Genomic DNA, 14,851 nt, shown 5'->3' with positions numbered 1-14,851 from the left:
GCTCAAGCAAGGGGTTACTCAGTCTGCTGTAGCCCCACGGTCAAGGCACATATAAGAAAGGAATCGATGAACAACTAAGGTGTCACAACAAAAAACTGATGATTGATGCTTCTCATCTCTATCCGGTCCTGTCTGCCTGTCCCTATCTATCCCTCTCTCTGACTCTCTGTCTCTTTAAAAACAAACAAACAAACAAACAAAAATTAAAAAAATAAAAAGGTAAGCCACAAACTGAAAGAAAACATTTACAAACCACATACTCAATACAAACTTATGTCCAGAATATAAAAAGAACTGTTGGAAGTCCATAAGAAGACAACTGATATAAAAAATGGTCAAAGAGTTGAACAGATATTTCACCAAAAAAGAAATATAAAATGACAAATGGACACATGAAAAGATGCTCAACAGGCCCTGGCCAGTTGGCTCAGTGGTAGAGCGTCAGCCTGGCGTGCAGGGGTCCCGGGTTCGATTCCCAGCCAGGGCACACAGGAGAGGAGCCCATCTGCCTCTCCACCCCTCCCCCTCTCCTTCCTCTCTGTCTCTCTCTTCCCCTCCCGCAGCCGAGGCTCCATTGGAGCAAAGATGGCCCGGGCGCTGGGGATGCTCCTTGGCCTCTGCCCCAGGCGCTAGAGTGGCTCTGGTCTTGGCAGAGCGACGCCCCAGAGGGGCAGAGCATCACCCCCTGGTGGGCAGAGCGTCGCCCCATGGTGGGCATGCCGGGTGGATCCCAGTCAGGTGCATGTGGGAGTCTGTCTGACTGTCTCTCCCCGTTTCCAGCTTCAGAAAAATACAAAAAAAAAAAAAAAAAAAAAGATGCTCAACATCATGTCATTAAGGAAATGCAAATTAAAAACATGAGATACCAATACGTAATTATTAATATGGATGAAGTAAAATAAACGGGTAATTCTGACTTCTGGTGAGTATGTGAAAACCAACGCACTCCCATACACTGCTGGTGGGAATGCAAATCATTGGAAAACTTCAGAAAATAGTTTGTCAGGCTATATAATGGCAATTGGATCAAAAATATCACATTAAGTATTTAAGTAAAAGAAATAGAAATATATGCCCAAAGACTTTAATGTAATTATTCATAGCACCTTTATTTATAATAGTTTACCTGTAAACAACCCAAATGTCTATGAACAGGCGAATATTACAACACGTCTTCATATATGTGCAGTATAGCCATATAATGGAATACTGCTCATTAATAAAAGGGAAAGAACTGGCACAGGTAACATAACCTGAAAGAGCATTACGTTATGTAAAAGAAACTAAATAAAAAATACATATTATAAGATTTTATTTACATAAAATTCTATAGGCAAAATTTAGTGAAAGACAAATGCAAGAGGGCATGAGGGAACTTTCTGAGGTAATGAAAATACTATGTTTTTGCTGGACATATTCCACATTTGCCAAAATTCATTGAACCATACATTTAAAGTGAGTAAATTTTAATGTATATGAATTACTTTGAAAAAACTAACAAAAGAAAACATGCAAACACAGACACATGGACACTACTATCATGACAGAAGTTACAAAGACCTCAACAGCCTGACCAGGCAGTGGCACAGTGGATACAGCGTCGGACTGGGACCCAGGTTCGAGACCCCGAGGTCACCAGCTTGAGTATGGGCTCACCTGGTTAGAGCAAAAGCTCAACAGCTTGGACCCAAGGTCGCTAGCTTGAGCAAGGGGTTACTCAGTCTGATGAAGGCCCACGGTCAAGGCACATATGAGAAATCAATCAATGAACAACTAAGGTGTCGCAATGCACAACAAAAAACTAATGATTGATGCTTCTCATCTCTCCGTTCCTGTCTATCCCTCTCTCTGACTCTCTGTCTCAGTAAAAAAAAAAAAAAAAAAAGAAAAAGACCTCAACAGCTGACAAAATCCTCATGCAATGATGATCTATTTGGCAGATTCTTTAAAATTTAAACAAATATCATAATACAGATGACTCAACAATTCCACTGACAAAACAGCCTGGATAACCCTAAAACACATAATGTTAAGTGAAAGAAACCAGATAGAAAAGGACACAATGTTTCCTATTACTTGAAATTTCAGAATTAAACAACAAATATTAAACAATACATATTAGAATAGTGGTTACTTCTGTTGAGGGAGTATCATGACTTTTTTAAAAGAGCTCATGGGGGCGGGCCCTTGTAGGTTGGCTCAGTGGATAGATAGTCAGGCCGAGCGTGGGGACGTCCCAAGTTCCCAGTCAGGGCACACGTGAGAAACCATCTGCTTCTCTCCTCCCCCCTCTCGGCACTCTCAGAGCCAGTGGCTCCAGTTCAAGCATCAGCCCCAGGGGCTGAGGACAGCTTGCTCAGTTGGTCCTAGCATTGGTCTCAGGCACTAAGGATAGCTCAGCTGATTCAAGCATAGGCCCAGACGGGGTTGCCTGGTAGATCTGGATAGGAGCACATGTGGGAGTCTGTCTCTCTATCTCCCCTCCTCTCACTTACAAACAAACAAACAAACAAAAGAGCTCATGGGAACTTTTGGATGTGATAGAAATGATCTGTATTTTCATCTAGGTGATGGTTACAAGAAAATTTACATATATTAATATTTATCAAATTGTACCTATGAGCATGTTAACTGTATGTAAATTTCATCTTAATAAAGCACTGTTACTATAAAAATATCTTAATGAAATTGGAATCTAGTAAGAATTTTATTTATTGCCTGGTCTGTGGTGGCACAGTGGATAAAGTGCTCAACTGGAATGCTGAGCTCGATACTCTATTCACTGTGCGACCACAGGTCAGGTGAAAAATATTTTTAAATAAAAAATAAATATAACTAAAAGTTTCATAAAACTAAAAAATTTTAACATATCCCTTAGAAACCACATTTTAAAATTATAACTATCTTAATAAACCATCACTTAAATAACTGTGATATATAATTTATAGTCATCAACACACACACTCACCAGTGAAGGAGTGCTGAAATTAATTTCTTCAAAGCAGCCGTCAAACATTAAACTAAATGCTGGATCTACAGAAAAAAAATTTATTTTTACCAGGAAGACAAATAAATTATTTTTTAGTTAATACTTTTTCTATGAAAATATTCTGTATTTCATCAGCAATAAAAATGAAGTATCATGAAAAGTATACAAAAAAATTAAATTAAAAGAAATTTAAATTTATATCTTGACCTAAAGTAGCTATGATTTCTTTTTTTTTTTTTTTTTTTTTTTTTCATTTTTCTGAAGCTGGAAACAGGGAGAGACAGTCAGACAGACTCCCGCATGCGCCCGACCGGGATCCACCCGGCACGCCCACCAGGGGCAACGCTCTGCCCACCAGGGGGCGATGCTCTGCCCATCCTGGGCGTCGCCATATTGCGACCAGAGCCACTCTAGCGCCTGAGGCAGAGGCCACAGAGCCATGCCCAGCGCCCGGGCCATCTTTGCTCCAATGGAGCCTTGGCTGCGGGAGGGGAAGAGAGAGACAGAGAGGAAAGCGCGGCGGAGGGGTGGAGAAGCAAATGGGCGCTTCTCCTATGTGCCCTGGCCAGGAATCGAACCTGGGTCCTCCGCACGCTAGGCCGATGCTCTACCGCTGAGCCAACCGGCCAGGGCTAGCTATGATTTCTTAATTAAACTACCATTTAACTTGTGATTACAGTGATTTTTATCAATATCTTTATATTATAATCACTGTCAAATGGGCCATTAATTTGTAAATGAAGTCTAACATGAACATATTTTCCTATGAAAATCCACAGCAGAGATATTACTATTGAATTTTTAAATATTTATTGATTTTAGAGAGAGGAAGGGAGAAAGGGAGAGAGAGAGAGAGAAACATTGATTTGTTGTTCCACTTATTTATGCATTCATTGGTTGATTCTTTAATGTGCATTCATTGGTTTGACTGGGGATCAAACCCATAAGCTTAGTGTATCAGGATGAAGCTCTAACCAAGTAAGATAACTGGCCAGGCCATCATACTAAATATTTGCAATGAAAAATATTAGAGAACAATATTATAATACAATATTTATAATGAAAGAAGTTATGTAAGTTTTAAAATTAAACACTGAATGCTAATTATTAGGAAAGTAGACCAATTATTAGGCTGATGACAGGATACTTGAGCTAAAATATACAATGATCGATATGGAAGTGTTATCAGTGATTAAGGAATGGCTAAATTCAGTATTAAGAAGCTGCAGAAAGGTTGGGTTCCATAAGAATTTTTGACCGGCCTGAACAGGCAGTGGCGCAGTGGATTGAGCGTTGGACTGAGACGTGGAGGACCCAGGTTTGAAACCCCGAGGTTGCCAGCTTGAGCGTGGGCTCATCGGATTTCAGCAAGGCTCACCAGCTTGAGCCCAAGGTCGCTGGCATAAGCAAGGGGGTCACTCAATCTGCTGTAGCCCACTGGGACAAGGCACATATGAGAAAGCAATCGATGATCAACTAAGGTGCTGCAACAAAGAATTGTTGCTTCTCATCTCTCTCCCTCCCTGTCTGTCTGTTCCTATCCGTCTCTGTCTCTGTCACACACACAAAAAAACAATTTTTGACCAGTAAATGAGATTTGATAATCTAATTATAGGTATGAGGAAGAGGCTAAGACAAAAATCTGTTATTTTCCCTATCAAAACCCCGTCACCAGCCCTGGCCAGTTGGCTCAGCAGTAGAACGTCGGCCTGGCATGCGGGAGACCCAGGTTCGATTCCCGGCCAGGGCACATAGGAGAAGCGCCCATTTGCTTCTCCACCCCCACCCCCTCCTTCCTCTCTGTCTCTCTCTTCCCCTCCCGCAGCCAAGGCTCCATTGGAGCAAGGACGGCCCAGGCGCTGGGGATGGCTCCTTGGCCTCTGCCCCAGGCGCTAGAGTGGCTCTGGTCGCGGCAGAGTGACGCCACGGAGGGGCAGAGCATCGCCCCCTGGTGGGCAGAGCGTTGCCCCTGGTGGGTGTGCCGGGTGGATCCCGGTCGGGCGCATGCGGGAGTCTGTCTGACTGTCTCTCCCCGTTTCCAGCTTCAGAAAAATACAAAAAACAAACAAACAAACAAAAAAACCCGTCACTGGCTATCCATACATCTTTCTAACTATATTCTAGGCTAGTGTCAGCTTCCTAAATATCTAAAACCCAACAAAGTGATTCAAAGGAGTACCCATTTTGAAAGTAATTGCTATTCGCAAGGTGATATATTAATTTTATAATTGCTCAAGGCTGCCTGACCAAGCAGTGGCACAGTGGATAGAGCATTGGACTGGGACGCAAAGGATCAAGTAAAAAAAACGCCAAAGTCGCTGGCTTGAGCAAAGGGTCACTCACTCTGCTGTTGCCCCCCCTCCATCAAGGCACTTATGAGAAAGCAATCAATGATCAACTAAGGTGCTGCAACAAAGAATTGATGCTTCTCATCTCTCTCCTTTTCTGTCTGTCTGTCCCTATCTGCCTGTCTCTATGAAAAAAAAAAAGAAATTGCTCAAGGATGCCAACTGCAAATTTGAATAATTCTTTTATTTTTTCTTTAATTTTTTTAATTTATTCATTTTTAGAGAGGAGAGAGAGACAGAGAGAGAGAAGAGAGAGACAGAGAGAGAGAAGGGGGGAGGAGCTGGAAGCATCAACTCCCATATGTGCCTTGACCAGGCAAGCCCAGGGTTTAGAACCGGCGACCTCAGCATTTCCAGGTCGACGCTTTATCCACTGCGCCACCACAGGTCAGGCCTTTTTATTTATTTTTAATTAATTTTTCTTTTTTTTAACAAGTGAGAGGAGGAAAAATAGAGACAGACTCCCACATGCACCCTGACCAGGATCCACTCAGCAACCCCTGTCTAGGGTTGATGCTCTGCCCATCTGTGGCCATGCTTACAACCAAGCTATATTTAGCACCTGATGCAGAGGCTCCACAGAGCCATCCTTAGCAGATGGGCTGATGTGCTTGAACAAATCGACCCATGGCTGTGGGAGAGGAAGAAGGGCGAAGAGGAGTGGGAGAGAGAGGGAGAGGGAAAGGGAGAGAGGGAGGGGGAGGGGGAGGGAGAAAGTGGGGCAGGGGTGGAGAAGAAGATGGGCGCTTCCCCTGTGTGCCCTGACCGGGAATCAAACCTGGATTTCCACATGCTGGGCTCACACTCTACCACTGAGCCAACTGGTCAGGGTCTGAATAATTCTTAGTTTAAAAAATGATCTAGGAGCCTAAGCATTTTGGAAAAATAAACTTAATTTACTAGCAGACTTTTTTTTTTTTTTTTTTTGTATTTTTCCGAAGCTGGAAACGGGGAGGCAGTCAGACAGACTCCCACATGCGCCCGACTGGGATCCACCCGGAACACCCACCAGGGGGCGACACTCTGCTCATCCGGGGCGTTGCTCTGTTGCGACCAGAGCCACTCTAGCACCTGGGGCAGAGGCCATGGAGCCATCCTCAGCGCCCGGGCCATCTTTGCTCCAATGGAGCCTCGGCTGCAGGAGGGGAAGAGAGAGACAGAGGAAGGAGAGGGGAGGGGTGGAGAAACAAATGGGCGCCTCTCCTGTGTGCCCTGGCCAGGAATCGAACCCGGGACTTCCCCTCGCCAGGCCAACGCTCCACCACTGAGCCAACCGGCCAGGGCCACTAGCAGACTTTTAAAGAAATATTTCTAACTAACATTAGAAGCTTTTCAAAATATTTTAACCAAATTAGATGTAAACAGTGTTACCTACCACTTGTAGTAAGGATTACAGGTCTTTTAGTTGTTGCCATGAAAGTTTTGACTGCGTTCAAAAACCCAGCATCTTCTTCAAAAATTACATCGACCTAAGAACCATTTATTAAAATATTAATGCACTGAGTAACAATATACTTACTGAATATCTGTTATGTATATAGTAGATAAAAATGTCTGTTAGAGATAAAATTTTTAAATTTATGAACAGTATGAATTAAGCCCATGCTAAAATCTTACACTGTCTTACATTAGAAAGAGTGAAAATATTATCAAACATTATAAGCAAAGAAATGCAGTCACCCAAAACTGAATAAGTATGACTCAGAATAATTTCAAAATCATTAAAAAAAATTAATAGTCCTGGATTGCATTAATCCTCTTCATGAAAAATTCTTCTATGGTTGACAGTTTCACTTGTTTTCATTTCAAATAGTTACATGTAAGTATTTCTGACTTTCTTGGTTATTTTACAATAATTTACAGTAACATATATGGTAACCTTTAGAATAAGTTTTTATCATGAGATATCACAAATGTATACCTCCGCAGGCCTACCTCTTCAAAAAGAATTAGAGAAGTTGCATTTTTCCTGTTGGATTCCTCAGCTCCAAATTCTTTGACATTTGACTTGGTTGTGTTTGTAGATTTAGTCTGAATAATTTGTTTCTGTTCAAAAAAATTTTTGATTCCTGCATAAATAAAATATTAATATTTTATATCACATCAATTTTTAATAGAATACTGGATAGTTCCACAGAATATGCTCAAACTGAAATCCCCTATCAAAACTGAAACAAAAGTCTGGCCTGCGGTGGCAGAGTGGATAAATCGTCAATTCAGAATGTTGAGGTCACCAGTTCGAAACCTTGTGCTTGCCCGGCTCAGGGTATATACAACAAGTAAGCAATGAACAACCAAAGTGAAGTAACTTAAGTTGATACTTTTCTCTCTTCCTACTCTGTAAAATCAATAAAAATAAAATCTAAAACACAAACAAACAAAACAAAGGAAAAAAAACTGAAACAAAATATCAAAACTCCTAAATGTAGGACCTTCAGCATAGCTGAAGTTTATTTATTTATTTAGTTATTTTTTACAGAGACAGAGTGAGTCAGAGAGAGGTATAGACAGGGACAGACAGACAGGAATGGAGAGATGAGAAGCATCAATCATTAGTTTTTCATTGCGCATTGCAACACCTTAGTTGTTCATTGATTGCTTTCTCATATGTGCCTTGACCACGGGCCTTCAGCAGACCAAGCAACCCCTTGCTTGAGCCAGTGACCTTGGGTCCAAGCTAGTGAGCTTTTGCTCCAACTAGATGAGCCCGCACTCAAGCTGGCGACCTCGGGGTCTCGAACCTGGGTCCTCTGCATCCCAGTTCAACGCTCTATCCACTGCGCCACCGCCTGGTCAGGCTTTTAATTTTATTGTATTCATTTTTTAGAGAGGAGAGAGAAAGGGAGAGAGAGAGACAGAGAGGGAGAGAGAGGAGAGACAGAGAGACAGAGAGAGAGAAGTGGGAGGAGCTGGAAGCATCAACTCCCATATGTGCCTTGACCAGGCAAGCCCAGGGTTTCGAACCGGCAACCTCAGCATTTCGAGGTCGACGTTTTATCCACTGCGTCACCACAGGTCAGAGCATAGCTGAAGTTTAGTAAACAGCAATAGGAGCCCTGGCTAGATAGCTTGGTTGGTTAGAGCAGTGGTCCCCAAACTCCAGGCTTCGGACCGGTACTGGTTCGTGGGCCATTTGGTACTGGTCCACAGAGAAAGAATAAATAACATGAGACGTCAGAATAACAAATTTAAATACAGCCTGAATAATGAGGACATGCTTGTTCCTCCTTTAACTTAGCCCAATAAATATCGTAAGTTTGACAATTATATTTAAAAATACCACAGTTTTTACACCGGCTGCATAATCTTATTTTGTGCATTTATCCGTCCCACCTTAAAGGCCGGTCCGTGAAAATATTTTCTGACATTAAACCGGTCCATGGCCTAAAAAAGGTTTGGGACCACTGGGTTGGAGCAGTGTCCCAATATACAGAGGTCCTGGTCAGGACACATACAGGAGCAGATCAATATTTCTGTCTCTCTGTCTCTTTCTCTCTTCCTTCCTGCCTAAAATCAATACTATAAAAATTTAAAAATAAACAGCAAATCATGAAATATGATCATATTTTTATGTATCAGCATTAATATTAAAACTCAAAATTATTTTGTCAATTTAATGTCCTACCTTTATTATTTTCCAGAATTTCTTCTATTTCTTCATTATTTTTTGGCTTGGAAGATACTTTAAAATAATTTGCTAAATGTTTAGGTGGAAGTGCTCGCTTTGGTCTACTACTCTGTGGTGATGATGGTGGAGGAAGTTTCCTTGGTGATGTAAGAACTTTCTTAGGGGAACTTAATTTTTCTGCCAAAAACAAATTACACATAAAGATAAATATTCTAAAGATTAAAAAAACAGCAAAATTGACTTACCCACATGCTATATTTCTACATAAATCAAATATACAGACATTTTCTTTCATTCTTCTTACATTCAAATACTCAATAGTCAAATGTTACTGTATGGTTTGTTATTCTATCAGTAGAGAAGGTAAAACCAGTCATTTGGAAAAGACACCCCTTTCAAAGAAATATTCATTCTTGAAGCAAATAATGTTCATAATCCCTACATTCACTTTTTTTTACACCTCTGTGATTTCAGAAAAGGCTGGAGGAAAAGTGATTAACAGTATAAACTGAGTATATTCCATAATTTTGTTGTCCAACTTCAACTTAACCCTCCAGTAAATTGATATTGCAAATAAAGAATATTTTTTAGAGATGCTATGGAGAATGGATACAAAGTTAAAAAATAAGTGATTAATCCCTCCCCTCACTGGAAGCTGATGGCACCCAACTTTAATTCCAGAATATGTTCTTTTTTTTTCTTGTTTGCAGTATCATACATGATCATTAAACTGCTGCTAGAATGTTCACACCTGTTACTGCAAATTCAAAGCCCAGTAATAGCTCCTGGGGAATTTACTTTAGGTCAGGATAGGGCTCGCTGGTACCAGGCTGCACCCACAACTAGGCAGGTTCAGCAACACAGGAGCCTTTCCCCAGACCATCAGAATATGTTCTAACTTCTCTCTTAAGTACCATGACTCAGTGCTCACATGTCCTAAATATTTTCACATGGCCTTGGCAAAGAATCTTCTTCACGTACTAGCACATGGGCTCAATTCCATGACCGTGTCCTACTCTTTTTTTGAACCCTCTCTCTGCACAGATCTTATCATTTATTCTGTATCTTACAGGTGTTTGAAAAACTTACTGAAAATTCTGAGTTTGAAAAAATTATCACAGACTTCATTATCATTTCATAAAAATGGGGTATTTTAACACAGGGTAAGTAAGGAATGCATTATCTTAAAATAACACATCTCAGGAAGAAACATACACACAGACTAAATAAAAGAAAAGGGATGAAAATAGTATTTCATATAAGTGGAAATGAAATAAAGGCTGGGGTAGCAATATTTATATTATATCTGACAAAATAGACTTTAAAACAAAGGCTACAGCCCGACCAGGTGGTGGCACAGTGGATAAAGTGTCGGACTGGGATGTGGAAGATCCAGGTTCGAGACCCTGAGGTCGCCAGCTTGAGCGCGAGCTCATCTGGTTTGAGCAAAAATTCATCAGCTTGGACCCAAGGTCGCTGGCTCGAGCAAGGGGTTACTTGGTCTGCTGAAGGCCCACGGTCAAGGCACATATAAGCAATAAATGAACAACTAAGGTGTCGCAATGCGCGATGAAAACTAATGATTGATGCTTCTCATTTCTCTGTTCCTGTCTGTCTGTCCCTGTCCATCCCTCACTCTGACTCTCTCTCTGTCTCTATAAAAAAAATAAATAAATAAAAATTAAAAAATAAATAAAAAATAACAAAGGCTATATATAGTAAGGGCAAAAAAGGACACTACATAATAATAACAGGAGCAATCCAACAACAGGATATAACCCTTGTAAACACTTATGCACCCAACATAGGAGAACCTAAACATGTAAAGCAAATCTTGTATTTTTTATTTATCAATTTAAGAGAAAGTGGGAGGGAGGGAGGGAGAGAAAGAGACAGATAGACAGAGAGAAACATTAATTTGTTGTTCCAGATATTTATGCATTCATTGGTTGATTCTTGTACGTGCCCTGACCAGGGAACAAACCTGCAAACTTGATTTATCAAGATGACACTCAAACCAATTGAACTACTCAGCCAGATATAAAGCAAATTTTTATGAGCATGAAGAGAGAGATCAAAAGCAATACAGGCCCTGGCCGGTTGGCTCAGCGGTAGAGCGTCGGCCTGGTGTGTGGGGGACCCAGGTTCGACTCCCGGCCAGGGCACATAGGAGAGGCGCCCATTTGCTTCTCCACCCCCCTTCCTCTCTGTCTCTTTCTTCCCCTCCCGCAGCCGGGGCTCCATTGGATCAAAGATGGCCCGGGTGCTGGGGATGGCTCCTTGGCCTCTGCCCCAGGCGCTGGAGTGGCTCTGGTCGCGGTGGAGCGACGCCCCAGAGGGGCAGAGCATCGCCCCCTGGTGGGCAGAGCGTTGCCCCTGGTGGGCGTGCCGGGTGGATCCCGGTCCATCCCGCATGCGGGAGTCTGTCTGACTGTCTCTCCCCGTTTCCAGCTTCAGAAAAATAAAAAAACAAACAAAAAAGCAATACAGTCATACTAGGAAATTTTAACACCCCACTGACATCAATAGACAGATTCTCCAGGCGGAAAATCAATAAGGAAATGGCAGCCTTAAATGACACAGCAGATCAGATGATTTGAATTGATACCTTCAGAGCATTTCACTCCAAAGAAACAGAATACACATTCTTTTAAAATGCACGTGGAATGTTTTGTAGAATAGACCACATGTTAGGATATAAATCAAGTCTCAATAAATTTAAGATTAAAATCATATCAAGCATCTTCTCTAACCATAATGGTATGAAACCAGGAAGTCAATGACAAGAAAAAAATCTACAAAACATGGAAGACATAGAGGTTAAATAACATGTTACCTAACAATGAATGGTTTAAAAATGAGATCAAGAAACAAATCAAGACCCTGGCCAGTTGGCTCAGTGGTAGAGTGTCAGCCTGGCGTGCAGCAGTCCCAGGTTCGATTCCCAGCCAGAGCACACAGGAGAAGTGCTCATCTGCTTCTCCACCCCTCTCCCTCTCTTTCATCTCTGTCTCTCTCTTCCCCTCCTGCAGCCAAGACTCCATTGGAGCAAAGTTGGCCCGGGTGCTGAGGATGGCTCCATGGCCTCTGCCTCAGGCGCTAGAATGGCTCTGGATAAAAACAGAGCAGCGCCCCAGATGGGCAGAGCATCGCCCCCTGGTGGGCATGCTGGGTGGATCCCGGTTGGGCGCATGCAGGAGTCAGTCTGACTGCCTCCCCGTTTCCAACTTCAGAAAAATACAAAAAAAAAAAAAAAGAAAGAAACAAATCAAAATATACCTTGAAACAAATGAAAACGAGAACACAAAATTTATGGGACACAGTAAAAAGAGCCTTAAAGGGAAATTCATAGCACTACAGCAGGGGTCTCAAACTCACGGCCCGCAGACTAATCCACGAACTACAGTTTCTGGTCGTTTTGTGACACTGAAAAGTGTTGCGTAACAGTTGCCTTTTGTAGACCTAGTGCGGCCCGCCGAACGACTGTGATCTTGCTCTGCGGCCCACATGCTGAGTTGAGTTTGAGACCCCTGCACTACAGGCTGATCTCAAGACACAAGAAAACTCTCAAATACTCTAACTTAAAAAAGAACAAGAAAGTCCAAAGTGAAGAGAAAAAAGAAAATAAACATCAGAGCAGGAAAAAAAAAAAGATTCTAAAAAAAATCAATATAAAAGATCAGTAAAACCAAGAGCTGGTTCTTTGAAAAAAAAATTGACAAACTTTTAACCAAATTCATCAAGAAAAAAGAGAGAGGACAAAAATAAATTAAATCAGAAATTAAAGAGAAGTAAAAACTAACACCAAAGAAATACAAAAAATTGTAGGAAAATATTACCAATAACTATATGACAATAAATTGAACAATCTGGACAAAATGGATAAATTCCTCAAAATAATCTTCTAAAACTGAATCAGAAAGAATCAGAGAATCTGAATAGACCCATTAGAACTAATGAAATTGAAGCAATAATAAAAAAAAAACTCCCAACAAACAAAATTCCTGGACCAGACGGCTTTTACAGGTGAATTTTACCAAACAATCAAAGAACACTTATCCTTCTCAAATGATACAAAAACTTTCAAGAGGAGGGAAGACTCCCAAGCTCATTTTATTAAACTAGCATTATCCTAACTTCAAAACCAGATAAAGACACTTGAAGAAAAGAAAATTATAGGCCAATATCCTAAGGAAAATAGATACTAAAATTCCCAACAAAGTATTAGCAAATAAGATCCAGTAATACATTAAAAGATCATATATAGTATCATGGTCAAGTGGAATTTATCCTGGGCATTCAAGGTTGGTACAATATCCACAAACCAATAAATGTAATACACCACATAAACAAATGGATAAAAACAACATAATCAGGCCCTCGCTGGTTGGTTCAGTAGTAGACTGTCGGCCTGGCGTGTGGATGTCCTGGGCTCAATACCTGGTCAGGGCACACAAGAGAAGCAACCATCTGCTTCTCTACCCACCTCTCCTCTCTCTCTCTCTCTCTCTTCCCCTCCTACAGTCATGGCTTGACTGATTCAAGTGCATCGGCCCCAGGTGCCAAGGATGGCTCCGTGGAGCCTCCACCTCAGGTGCTAAAAATAGATCGGTTGCAAGCATGGCCCCAGATGGGCAGAGCATTGGCTGCAGAGGGGGTTGCCAGGTAGATCCCCATCGGGGCATATACAGGAGTCAGTCTCTCTATCTCCTCTCCTCTCACTTGGAAAAGAAAAAAACATATAATCATATCCAGATGTAGAAAAATAATTTAATACAATCCAGCATCCATTTATGATAAAAACTCTCAGCAAAATGGGAATAGATGGATCATATACCTCAACGTAATAAAGGTCATATATGACAAACCCACAGCCAACACCATACTCAACAGGAGAAAACTATAAGCATTTCCCTTAAGATCAGGAACAAGCCTGACCTGTGGTGGCGCAGTGGATAAAGCGTTGACCTGGAAATGCTGAGGTCGCCGGTTCAAAACCCTGGGCTTGCCTGGTCAAGGCACATATGGGAGTTGATGCTTCCAGCTCCTCCCTACCTTCTCTCTCTGTCTCTCTCTCCCTCTCTGTCTCTGTCTCTCCCTTTCTCTCTCCTCTCTAAAATGAATAAAAAAAAAAAAAAAAAAAAAAAAGAAATCTTATAAAAAAAAAAAAAGTTAGAAAAAAAAAAAAAAAAAAAAGATCAGGAACAAAACAGGGATGTCCGCTTTTACCAATTCATATTCCCTATAGTACTGGAAGATCTAGCCACATCAATCAGATAAGAAGAAGAAATAAAAGACATCCAAATTAGAAAGGAAGAAGTAAAACTGTCATTATTTGCAGATGACATGATACTGTATATAAAGAACCCTAAAGATTCCACCAAAAACCTAGTGGAACTGATAAATGAGTTCAGTAATGTAGCAGGATATAAAATAAGTATCCAGAAATCAGTTATACCTTATATATACCAATAATAAACTATCAGAAAGTGAAACTAAGAAAATAACGCCATTTATAATTAGATTCAAAAAGTACCCAGGGGCCCTGGCCATTTGCCTCAGCAGTACAGCATCGGCCTGGCGTGTGGAAGTCCAGGGTTCAATTCTAAGCCAGGGCACACAGGAGAAGTGCCCATCTGCTTCTCCACCCTTCCCACTCTCCTTTCTCTCTATCTCTCTCTTCCCCTCCCGCAGCCAAGGCTCCATTTGAGCAAAGATGGCCTGGGTGCTGAGGATGGCTCCATGGCCTCTGCCTCAGCCGCTAGAATGGCTCCTGTAGTAAAGGAGCAATGGCCCAGATGGGCAGAGCATTGTACCCTAGTGGGCACTGCCAGGTGGATCCCAGTCAGGCACATGTGGGAGTCTGTCTGTCTGCCTCCCTGCTTC

At 41.5% G+C, this 14,851-nt stretch overlaps 2 protein-coding genes and 1 non-coding gene across 8 annotated transcripts in view; all 3 read right to left on the bottom strand.

The window, feature by feature from the left end:
* The window catches only part of ADAP2 (ArfGAP with dual PH domains 2), a 123,011-nt gene that overhangs the window by 75,561 nt on the left and 32,599 nt on the right, over positions 1-14,851 (bottom strand). The window lies entirely within an intron of this gene.
* ATAD5 (ATPase family AAA domain containing 5) overlaps positions 1-14,851 on the bottom strand; it is a 57,987-nt gene that overhangs the window by 10,661 nt on the left and 32,475 nt on the right. Inside the window, exons 15-18 of the mRNA XM_066263288.1 lie at positions 8,963-9,142; positions 7,273-7,406; positions 6,713-6,806; positions 2,969-3,033 (exon numbers count right to left, since the gene is read on the bottom strand). Of these exons, the coding sequence (XP_066119385.1) occupies positions 2,969-3,033; positions 6,713-6,806; positions 7,273-7,406; positions 8,963-9,142 (473 nt within the window). The remainder of the gene's footprint in view (positions 1-2,968; positions 3,034-6,712; positions 6,807-7,272; positions 7,407-8,962; positions 9,143-14,851) is intronic.
* On the bottom strand, positions 9,664-9,848 carry LOC136327533 (small Cajal body-specific RNA 16). Its single transcript, XR_010729732.1, has one exon. It is a non-coding gene; the product is annotated as a small Cajal body-specific RNA 16 (non-coding RNA).

The sequence above is a fragment of the Saccopteryx bilineata genome, chromosome 2, assembly GCF_036850765.1.
Source record: "Saccopteryx bilineata isolate mSacBil1 chromosome 2, mSacBil1_pri_phased_curated, whole genome shotgun sequence".
Lineage (NCBI taxonomy): Eukaryota > Metazoa > Chordata > Mammalia > Chiroptera > Emballonuridae > Saccopteryx > Saccopteryx bilineata.
Note: the sequence above shows the minus strand (reverse complement) of the source record. Positions and strands in the feature narration are given on the sequence as shown.